Source organism: Sphaeramia orbicularis, chromosome 18 (genome assembly GCF_902148855.1).
Source record: "Sphaeramia orbicularis chromosome 18, fSphaOr1.1, whole genome shotgun sequence".
Classification (NCBI taxonomy): Eukaryota; Metazoa; Chordata; class Actinopteri; order Kurtiformes; family Apogonidae; genus Sphaeramia; species Sphaeramia orbicularis.
The window spans coordinates 45320862-45333033 of record NC_043974.1 but is presented as its reverse complement, the minus strand read 5'-3'; the positions used below and the strand labels follow the sequence as shown (position 1 = coordinate 45333033).

Below are 12172 nucleotides of genomic sequence, written 5' to 3'. Positions count from 1 at the left end.
ATGTCGGATTCTCCCTCACAGTTAGCTCAGCCTTAATGACTATTTAAATGTCTGACGGGCTAAAAAAGAAAGGCTGGCCTCGCCGATAAACTCCCCCAGTTGCTTGGTTACCTGCCTGAACAGGTTGCCTGTGCGGTTATATTGTAAGATTAGCCAAGGAATAAGCCAAGGGACGACGGAACCCGATATCTGGGAGATTACAGTCAATGGTCAGTCCTATTCTAGCCCCCCCCACTCCCTTACCCTTCCCTCGTCGTCTGTCTTTCTTTCCAGCCGACCTCCGAAAACAGTAGGGACCATTCTCTACGGCACTAACAGGGCTGCCTTTCTTTTCCCCCCAAAAGAGAGGGAGCGGTAAAAAGAGACGGGCCCTGTGGTCGACGTGATGAAAAAAGAAATATCCCTCATCATCAGTCATGGTGGCTTTACCTGCAACGGCGCAGAAAGTTCCACGGATGAAACCGACAGTTATGGCTTATTAAAGAATTTCAATGAATCTTGTACGTACACGCAGTTCATTAACATTCCCTTAAACATTCCATTCATTGTCTTTTCTGTATCTGTAGAGGCGCTTAGCTAACAATAGGGTATTTTTAGATCCCCCCCCTCAAAAAAAAAAATCAAGAGCATGACCGTTGCGGTGCTTAATCTAATATAGAGGTGGCTGTTTAACGGCATAATTGGAGCACAAAACCATGCGCCTTCTCTTCAATTAGCTCTCTTGTGCAGCCATTAAAGTATGCCCTGTTCACCTCCACTGTATCAGGAGTTCAGTTTACCGAGCCTATGGGATAAAAAAAAAAAAAAAACGGTAATTTGAATACCAACTAGCTCACTGTATTAAACACCTAACAGGCTGCGGCGTACAATTGCATTACCTTGAGGTCATGAAAAACTCCTTAAGCTTTAGGAAGAAGCGCCAAGGAATCATAAGAGAGAAAAATATGAAGATTTATCTGAGATTGTACTCTGACAAATGCAGTCCATTTACCGCAGCAAGAATGTTAGAGAATAAATAAATAATTATATAAGTGGTGAATAGTGACACACAATACATGCTGCTGCCACAGCAGCAAATAGAGTGCCCTTTTAATTATGCAGGAGACATCCGAAAGCAACAGCACTCCTCACACTCTGGGAAGCAGCTCAGTGAATACACCATATTAGACGCTGTTAGAGACAGAACAGAGGAAGACGAGGACGAGGAGTAAAGGGGGGGGGGGGGGGTGAAATGATTTGAGGATGGGAAAGGGAGGGAGGGGGTTACAGAGAGATGAGAGAGGAGATTAAAAAAGAAACCACTGCAAGAAGAAGAAAAAAAAAACAGTGCAGGATTGTAAAAAAAAAAAAAAAGGCAGAAAATGGAATGGAGGTAAAGGATGCAACGCAAGGGCGCACGAGACAAGGAAGGAGCTGGACATAGAATATAAAAACACCATCAAAGATATTGAGAGGAAGGAAACATAAAAGGAGAAACAAACAATCCAGCTGTGCAACGAGATTCTGCAGGAGTAGCTGCTGACACCGAGACGAGAAAAAAAGAGATCAATAATTCAGCAGAACTACATCTACCATCCAAAACAATAGTGTTTCTAAAAAGACATATCAGCTAATAACTTGTACAAAGTTACTTTTCTGGCACAGATTTCTGGTAGTTTTTTTTCCAAACGGTGCCATCTACATCTCTATCGCATTGCAGGGGAGAGATAAAAAAGAAAAGCCAAAACAATAGAGAGCCGAGACCAGCTGGAGGGGAGAGCCGAGCAGGGAAGGCAGGTAGAGCACTTCAGACGTTCTTTATGAGGGAAAAGATAAGGCAGTAAAGGAAACTGAAACACAATATGGGAGGTGATATAAAAACGTCCACTTTCACTCAGACTTGGATGAATTGACCCTGAAGCGCCACAAGAATGTTAACATGACCTCGCAGACATGTGTTTCTACTTAAGCCAGACCCGAAAATCCTTCTTGTGCTGCACTCAGAGTCCATCTACCTTTCAGCTTTTGTGTCCAAAGAAGAAAAGGTGGCCTTGTCGCAGGCGGAGGGCCGGGCCAGGGCTCGAGAGGGCCGGGGGGGGCGGGCGAGGGTGAAGCAGGCCCCCGCCACGCTCCCCCTCCGGGATAAAATAACTGCAAACCAATCCCTTATGTGAGCCGTCGACAACACTCCGACACATATTTGCTGAGGTTAGTACTTGTGACAACCCTGACGGAAAAGGCATGCTGTGATAAAAGTGGAAAAGTTGGACGTGTTTGGTCAACTGGTAACAATAGCCCCTTCCTAAGCTAATCTAAACCTTTCTTTTTCCTTTTCAATATTACATGTGAATGGCACTCCAAACCAAAACAGATCAATACCGCTAACTTGACACACATTAGCACCATAAAGGAAACAGGACTACTGAGACTAGCCCTGTCAGAAAGCATTATGGTAGAGAGAAGACTAAGAGGAAGAAACACAAGACATTTAAGAGTAGTGGAGGGAGAGAAAAAAAAAAAAAGAACATGGAGATGTGTCTTCTTACCTGTTTGTTGTACTTGTTGATAGTTTGACTGCTGTATTCAGAGCAGTGGTCAGATCCAAGGGAAATGTTATCTCCGGTGCCAACAAAGGTGTTAGCAGGGGGCAGATCCTGAACGGCCTGGTGCTTTTTACCCGCCGTCGGAGACTGCGGGTGCAGCTGGACGGTGGGGAGCGGCGAGCTGGATTTGTAGTGCCGGGCCAGATCCGGGCTCCCGGGGCCTCCGTTGACCGAACGGTAGCGGCCCATGCCGGGGCTGTCCGACAGCTTCTCGCTGACGCCGTCGTAGCGCTGGCCGTTGGGTTTAGAGGCCTCCACGGTGACGATGCTGCTGTACAGCGGCTGTTTGGACTTTTGTTTCTTTTTGTCTTTCTTGGGTTTCTTTGATTTGTCGTGCTGCTGAGGTGTGAAAAAGTCCTCGTGATCCTTCTTTCCCGCCTCGTATCCGTTCTTGTTCTTGGGGCGGCAGTAGCGGGCCATGACAACCACGAGAATAATGAGGATGACAGTCATGATGCCCGAAACTACTCCAATTACAATGCTCAGCCGCTGTTTGCTTAAATCATAATTAGGGTCTCCGGCGATGTTGGTGTTGAGAGAGGTGCTCAGGCTTTTAGCCACCTGGGCCTCCACCACCGTGGAATTTGACAGAGTGTCATTAACATACACATGGACCAGAGTGGTGGTGCTCTGAGAGGGCTGGCCGCTGTCGTTCACCTGCACCACCAGCCTGTGGAGGCCGTAATGCTTCTGCTCCAGCTTCCCCACCAGGTAAATAACCCCCGTGCCCCCATCGATCTCAAACAGCTTAAAGGGGTTTCCTCCGATGATGCTGTAGTTCAGATCTGCGTTAATGCCAGTGTCGGTGTCGGTGGCTATGACGGTCCTCACCACCATCCTGAAGTTACTGGATGGGGGGAGGAGGGTGTAGGAGCTGTTTATGGGGAAGGTGACGGTCGGAGGGTTGTCGTTTTCATCCATAACGAACAGTGAGACGGTGGCGGTGGCCGACCTCGGAGGGTCACCTCCGTCCACGGCCTTGACCCGGAACGTGTACGTAGTTTTCTGCTCTCGGTCAAAGGACAGCGTGGAGAAAATAGTTCCGGTGTCGTTCTCAATAGAAAATATCTCCTCCTCCTCCTCGATGAAAAGACTCATCTCTGCATTTTGGCCTTTGTCCGCATCAATCACCGTAACCATGCCAACCGGGCTGTTTGGCTCCAGGTTCTCTTTGACGTAAAAGGTGAACACGTCCTGCATGAACTTTGGTTCGTTGTCGTTCTTATCGGCCACAAGGACGACCACGGTTGCAGATCCCTGTAGTGTGGGTATGCCCTTATCTTTGGCGATCACTTTGAATTCGTAGCGCTCGGTGTGCTCTCTGTCCAGGATGGTGTTTACTCGGATGTCTCCGCTGTCTGCGTTGATAGAGAAAATCCCATTTACAGATGAGTCCAGGGAATAGGCAATTTCAGCGTTCTTCCCACTATCAGCGTCGATGGCTGCCACTGTTGTCACCCTCTCGCCAGGGGCATTGTTTTCAGGAAAAGACACCTCCACAACGTTCTGGCTGAAGATAGGAGGGTTGTCATTAGTGTCCCCCACTTTGACGATAAGAGAGTTATTACTGGCCAGGCTGGGGCTCCCAGAGTCCACAGCCACTATGACCACATTATATTCCTGCGTGGCCTCATAATCCAGCGGTGCAGACGTGTGGAGGAAGTATTTCTTTTTATTCTGCTCCCCCTCCATCTCGCTGGCCGGTTTGAGTTGGAAGGGCACGTCCCCCACCACGGTGCACGTCACGATGCCGTTTTCCCCCTGGTCCCGATCCGACACCTGGACTAAGGCGATGGGCGTGTCCACCACCACGTCCTCGGCCACGTTGGCGACCCCGTCTTTTAAGAAAATGCGTCCGATTTTGCGTATCTCTATGGCGGGGACGTTGTCGTTCTCGTCCTTGATGTTCAGCACCACCGTGGCCTTGTCCATTTTGGGCGGCTGGCCTCGGTCACGGGCCATTACCGTGAACCTCAGCTGGCTGACTTCCTCGCGGTCGATGCGATGCAGTACACTGAGCCAGCCGGTGCTCTCGTCCAACCTCAGCAGCCTCCTCACCGACTCGGTGGCCGCCCCGAACACGTACTCGATCTGACCGTTCACCCCCACGTCGGCGTCGGCCGCTTTCAGCTGCAGGATGGGGGCGCCGGGGGAGCTGTTCTCCGGCAGGTCGGCCTCGTACACGCTCTTCTCGAAGCGCGGGCTGTTGTCGTTCACGTCGGTGATCATGACCATGAGGATGGCCTGGGAGGAGCGCGAGGGGTCTCCGCCGTCCCGGACTCGGAGGGTGAGCTCGTAGGAGTCCCTCTGCTCCCGGTCCAGGGCCCCTTTAATGATGAGCTGAGGCTGCTTCTCACCGTCGGTCGTGTCGGCCACTTGCAGTTCAAAGACGCTGCTCCTGCTCGCTCCCTCCTCGAACCTCCTCTTCCCCGAGTACGAATCCCCAGAAGAACCGGGGCGCCTGGAGTTCTCCCCGTTGTCCTGAATAAGCTCGTATCTCTCTATTCCGTTCCTGCCAAAATCTCTGTCTGTGGCCGTGGGCAGCAGATAAAGGGTTCCAATGGGTCTGTTCTCCTCCACAGACAGAGTCAGGACAGGGGAGGGGAACGACGGAGTGTTGTCGTTAATATCTAAGATGATGACTTTCCCCTCGAACAGGTCGACCCAGCTCTGGGCAGGTCCGATCACTGACACCTCAAAATCTATAAAGCACTCATTCTCATCAAAGATCATCTGGCACTGCTGTAATTTCTCCCGGTCTATCCGCCTCTCGTTGGTCGTCAGCTCACCTGTTATGTTGTCTATCTTAAAAAAATCGGAGCCGGACTCCAGGGTGAACGTCACCTCACCGGACCCGGCAACAATGCCCAAGTCTCCGGCCACGTTCCCTACCCTGATGTCTGCGGGTCCCTCCTCGGCCAGACGGTACCGGAGCACTTGCTTGGCGACGGGCTGATGCACGAGCTGCAGGATGAGCATGCAATAGTACAGACAGTCCACTGCAGCAGTAGTCCTCATGGTTCCACACACTGGTCCAAACACACGGCAGAGTTACAAAAGCCAAAATAAAACAGAGGAGGGCTGGCTCACACAGTCCGGACGTGCAGCTGAGGTGTCGTTTGCATTAACAGCTGAGTCCTCCGTTACGGAATGCGCGAGACTTCATCCCCCGGACCACTTCCTTTTACTCCATGGCTCGTGCTGCAGTGATCAGACAGTGAGTGCAAACGGCTCCGGTGCGCGGTTTTTTTTTCTGTTCCTCCACAAAAAACCACTGGATGTCAGCTGCTTCTTCCACAAACGGACGAATATCAGAAAACACACACACACACACACACACACACACCGGTGAGGAGGCTTCCTTCCTTCTCTCCTTCACGCGCCGCGCAGTGCGGTGCCAGCGGATCTGTTAATGTTCATGCGCGTAAAAGCCACAGATGGAAGAAAAAACGCATCTTCATATCACAAAGTACAAACACGGGCTCCATGTCGAGCTGTTACTCACAGTTTGTGGCTGGGATTTTTTTTTTTTTTTTTTTTTCCAAAGGAGGGGGTGAGGCTTAAGAGAGAGGCTGCAATAACCCCCCCTTTTCCAAACGGATGGAAATGGATATGTCCAAAAAAATGAAAAACAAATCTGTGGTAAGGGTTTCAGCTGGAGGTTTGGAAACTCATCACGCGTCGTCGGAGCTCCGGTGGATCTGCAAACACACACTACCTGTCCGGGTCTGCGTCCGCTCCAAGTCTGAGTTGTGTTTGCAAACTCCGCAAAAAAAACCACACACAAGAGGAAGAAGAATACAAAAATAAGAAGAACGCACACATCCAAACGCAGTAATCCGCTGCAGCTGTGCTTCAGGAGGGTCCGCGGTGGTTCGGGTTCGGGTTCCTCGGTGGTTCCTGCAGATTCACCTGCAGACGCGCCGCATGTGTTGGCAGCCCCTATCTGCAGCACTGTGACAGGGATTCACAAATGATATTGCAGTCTCTCTCTCCCTCCCTCCCTCTCTCTCTCTCTCTCTCCTCTCTCTCTCCTCTCTCTCTCTCTCCACCCCTCTTGGTTTCTTCTCCCCAAAGCAGCAGCGCACGTAAATAGGGTCGGACTTTGGTCCTGATCGGCTGCTGGACACTATATTTACGGACGAAAAATGAGGAAGATAGAAGATGCGCTTTTTTTTTTTTTTTTTTTTTTTTTTCATTTTTTTTATTATTAGGTGTCCTCACAGTTCGGAATGCTTCACAATCAACACAATTTTTATTATTATTATTTTTTAAAACCACAATCAGTATCTGTTTATGCACTTTATTCTTGCCTTTTTTACGCACGTAACGCATTGGTGTTTGCGCCATAATAAACCATCCTCGTGCGTAAAAAAAAAAAAAAAAAGAGACGCTTATTTGTGTGAGAACTTTTTGTGTGCTCATATTCAGTCATGTCTGGAACCACCTCTGATTCTGCTGTGGTTTGTGCTGAGGATGAAGCCAGACGGGACAAGGCGTGTGTGCGTGTGCGTGTGCGTGTATGCGCGCGCGTAGTACTGTGGTTTCCCCTCGTGGGTTACTAATACGAATGCGTGTGGTCGCCGCTTTAGCCGTGCCCCCCCGCCCCCCCCCCCCCCTCCGCCCTGTTCTGTCAGTCCACTCAGCATCCGCGGATCCCGACACTTTTGCTCGTGCATTGATTAAAACGGTGGATTGGACGCAGGAACCCCCCCCACACACACACACACACACACACACACCTCCACTCCACCCCCCCACCCCCCCACCCCCCCACATACACACACCTACACCCCCCCTCCACCCCCCCACACCCAAACGACGCACGGCCACTGCGCAAAGACAACTCCTGCGCGCTCGTGCGTCCACATCTGCCAATCCGCGTCCTGGAGGATGATGGTACAGTACTGAACAAACATTCATGTGATGCTGCCGCTGCTTCTATCCGTACTTAACCCCCCCACACACACACACCCTTACCCCCCCCCCCCCCCCCCCCCCCGTTCTTCTATGTATCAGTGGATGAGACGCGCGCGTCCATGTTCGTGGATTACTTCACATGCCTTTACAGCACTTCATAAAAAAGATGAAACTCAGGGTCTGGGTGGGTGGAGGGGGGGGGCTCATGTAGTCATTCCTCAAACTTCACATGCAGATACACCCCCCCCCCCCCTCCTTTTTTTTTTTTTTTTTTTTTTTTTTGCCTGTTCGAACAGATGGACAATGCGGAGAACGCGCGTTTTTTGGTGAAATTCTACGCATGTAATGAGTGTGTGAAGGAGTGAACGGGATAGAGAGAGAGAGAGAGAGAGAGAGAGAGAGAAGGGGGGGCAGGCAGTCTCAGCAGCTTTATCTTTCTCAGACACTATCTGGATTCCAGAGCAGGCTTGTATCCTTACTTACTAGTGCCCTCTATCGACGCGTCAAAATCCGACAGGCTCAGAAACAGACAGAGCCAGTTCACAGAAAAAACCCAAAAACCTGTTCTGTGTTCAGTTAGGATGCACATCACTGTCCAAACCTCCTCAGGTACTGAAGGACACAGTTGTCACTTTATTTCCACACTTCAATGGGCTGGATTTGAACGACGTTTACAAGAAAAGTTCAAGTTGATTTGGGTGAAAATGAGAGAAAACAAACCTCAGATGGTTTTTACTGAAGACAAACAGAAAAAGTCAATGACCATCAACCAATAACTGAAGGAAACGGAAAGGGTTCGAATTAATCTGGATTTACGACAACAAAAATGAACAGTGAAGGTTCTGACGAGGCTGTTTTTAACCGTTTTTAAATGATTTGTCATCATTTATTCTAATATTATGCTCTGTATTTAGCAGTTTTAGGTATAAATCATGTATTTTTTATATTTAATTCACTGATCATGTAGATGTTCATAAAAGTTCATATTAAAAGTTAAGGTTATTATATGGAAAACAGAGAAAAATGAATAAAAAGTGACTTTTTTAGTCAAATATATCATTAACTGAACATAAACCCAGTGTGTCCATTGACCCAACGCCATGTTTTTTGTTTTTTATTTTATTTTTTATTCTAATTCATTTACTTTACGGCTTATTTCATTCTTGTTGCTTACTACTGTTGGTCATTTTTTAAATTAATTTTGTAAATTTTTTATGACTGTGGATGTGTTTGTTCTATTTGTTGCTTATTTTACTGGTTTGTTTTTTACTTAACTTTAGTACATTTGTTTACATGGTATTTGTCGCGTTGCAACACAAACATCAGGATCACGAGTCCCGACTTACATACGAAAAAGAATAAATGAATACATATAGAAATATGCACTCACACACTGTAAATGTGAACGTATAGAAGGGCTTTTCCATATTTCTAAAACCGTGAAGACTGACCAATAGAATCCTTTTATGACCAAAAAAAAAAAAAGACCAAAAATGGACTTACAAGGTTTCCACCTGTCGCTGCCAAAATATAAGTCTGGAAACATCATCTTTTCCCATTTTGAAACGCATTAGTTTTCATTTATGATGCATTGACATTGTTTATCCGATGACTCATGGCAGTAAAATCATAGCTTTGGGTTGGTTTGTACATAATTTAAAACTGTGAAGACTGACCAATAGACCCAAAAAAAAAGCCTGAAAATGGACTTACGAGGTTTCTAGTGAAATATAAGTGTAGAAACGTCATCTTTTCTACATTAGTTTTTATTTATGAAGCATTGACATTGTTTATCCAGTGACTCATGGCAGTAAAATCTTTACTTTGGGTCAGTTTGTACATATATAAAAACCGCAAAGACTGACCAATATAATCATTTAATGACTAAAAAAAAGGCCCAAAAATGGATTTACAAAGTTTTTGCTGAAATGTAAGTGTAGAATCATCATCTTTTCTACATTAGTTTTTATTTATGATGCATTAATGTTGTTTATCCACTGACTCATGGCAGTAAAATCATATCTTTGGGTTGGTTTGTACATTTTTTAAAACCATGAAGACTGACCAATCGAACCAAAAAAAGCCCAAAAAATTGAGTTACAAGGTTTCCGCCAAAATATAAGTGTAGAAACATCATCTTTTCTACATTAGTTTTAGCTATGATGCATTAACAGTTTATCCACTGACTCATGGCAGTAAAATCATATCTTTGTGTTTTTTTTTTTTTTTCATATTTCTAAAATTTTAAGACTGACCAATAAAACAAAAAAAAAGCCCAAAAATGGACTTATGAGGTTCCGCCGAAATATAAGTGTAGAATCATCATCTTTTCTACATTAGTTTGTATGTATGATGCATTGACGTTGTTTATCCGATGACTCAGGGCAGTAAAACTGTAGCTTTGGGTTGGTTTGTACATTTATTAAAACCGTAAAGACTGACCAATAGAACCAAAAAAAAAGCCCAAAAATGGACTTATGAGGTTTCTGTTGAAATATAAGTGTAGAATCATCATCTTTTCTACATTAGTTTGTATGTATGATGCATTGACGTTGTTTATCCGATGACTCAGGGCAGTAAAACTGTAGCTTTGGGTTGGTTTGTACATTTATTAAAACCGTAAAGACTGACCAATAGAACCAAAAAAAAAGCCCAAAAATGGACTTATGAGGTTTCTGTTGAAATATAAGTGTAGAATCATCATCTTTTCTGCATTAGTTTTTATTTACGATGCATTGGCGTTGTTTATCCACTGACTCATGGCAGTAAAATCGTAGCTTTGGGTGTTTTTTTTCCATATTTTACCAACTCCATCCACCTTCTAATGAAAACAGCGTCTCTTTACATCATATATTTGTCTTTCTACTGTTTGTTTTTGTAAAATATTCCGGCATTTAAGCGAGGGAGTTGAGCAGAACTTCATCTTTTGGTTGTAAATGTGGACTGGGAAGCCAATCCTCGCTCTAGTTCCAATAATTGAACACTTCTCTCATAAAATGGGATAAAACGTCCTGTTGTTTTTGCCAAAGTTGTGTTCTTTGGAACCTAGACCCGCCATTGAAGGTATGAATAAACATGACGAGCCTGGTACAGTTTTCTAGTTTTTGGGTGACTAGACTCTCCAACGCTGCTTAACGCTGATAAAGGTTTCAGATCCGTTGGTTCCCACGGCGACTGGCTGGTTTCATCGGGATGCCAGTGTTTTCTTGAGCAGGTTTTCGTCCAATTCAGACCGTCTTCCAAATACACTGAAAACCATGTTCTGCTGTCCAGTTCCTGTTAGGGTAATTGGTTTACGTGGTCTTGCCAGAAGTCTGGATACGGACGCTGGTGGAGTCACTATTGATTAGATGTTGGCATCAGTGTTCGGAACTGGAAGTACATGAGCTGGAATGATGGGGAGGGTAATTAGCATGTGGCTAATGCTTTGTCAGGTATGAAGTGGGTGGTTTTAGGCTAATGGGGACCACACGAAGGATGTAATTCCACTGAGCGCCACTAGAGGCAGGCTCCAAAACACCCTGGAACCCTCTGAGCCCCATTAGAAAACTACTGTACTGGAATACTACTAGAAATAAATGTTAGAAGAAACTAGAAACGTAACCCATAAAGACCCAAACCTCTACTGGTGACCAAAGCATCTACTGATCTAATAATCACATCAATACATGGAAATAATTAGTATAAAATGCAATTATTCATGGATAAAATGTACAAAAACTTGGAAAATGAGAATAAAAGTTGCAAAACAATTGAAAAATACAGAAAAAATCAACCAAAAAAACCTTGAAATATGGAAAACAGAATATACACCAATGGAAAACCTCGCTTTTCGTCCAGTATTATTCAGCCATTTGTCCAAATATAGTCATTTCCTTCACCAACAGTAAATTCAGCAGCAACTTTATGCAGTTTTACTGCAATGCTTTATGGGATAAAATGTACAAAAACTTGGAAAATAAGAATAAACGTTGCAAAACACTTAAAAAATAAGGAAAAAATTAACCAAAAAAACAAAAACTATACTTCCTGCACAAATAGTATAATAAACAATTTGCTAATAGACATAACTTACATGGAATGAATACAATTAAGGAACATAAAACTGTTTTTCAACCAAGTATCTACTGATTTACACAGTTTAATTCCTGCTGATCCACTAATTTTATCAATACATGCAAATAATTGGTGCAAAATATAGTTTTACCTCAACTCTTCATTGGATAAAATGTACAAAAAATTGCAAAATAAAGAAAAAATTTACAAAAAAAAAAAAAACATTGAAATATTTCAAACAGAACATAAACCAATGGGTGACGCCACTTTTTGTCCATTATTATTCAGCCCATTGTCCAAATATAGTCACTTCCTGCACCAAAAGTAAAATAAACTGCAGCTTTAGGCAGTTTTACCTCAATTCTTCATTGGATAAAATGTACGAAAACTTGGAAAATGAGAAGAAAAGTTGCAAAACACTTGAAAAATAAGGAAAAAATGAACCAAAAAAACCTTAACATATGTCAAACAGAACATAAACCAATGTGTGATGCCCCCTTTTCATCCATTATTATTCAGCCATTTGTCCAAATATGGTCACTTCCTGCACCAATAGTAAAATAAACAAATTGCTGATGGACATAACTCACATGATATGAATACAACTAAGGAGC

At 44.9% G+C, this 12172-nt stretch overlaps 1 protein-coding gene across 1 annotated transcript in view; it reads right to left on the bottom strand.

The window, feature by feature from the left end:
- Window positions 1-5814, bottom strand: part of LOC115438298 (protocadherin-7-like) — a 98413-nt gene extending 92599 nt beyond the window's left edge. Inside the window, exon 1 of the mRNA XM_030161819.1 lies at window positions 2526-5814. Within this exon, the coding sequence (XP_030017679.1) occupies window positions 2526-5600 (3075 nt within the window). The 5' untranslated portion in view covers window positions 5601-5814. The remainder of the gene's footprint in view (window positions 1-2525) is intronic.
- Between the last annotated feature and the right edge of the window lie 6358 nt (window positions 5815-12172).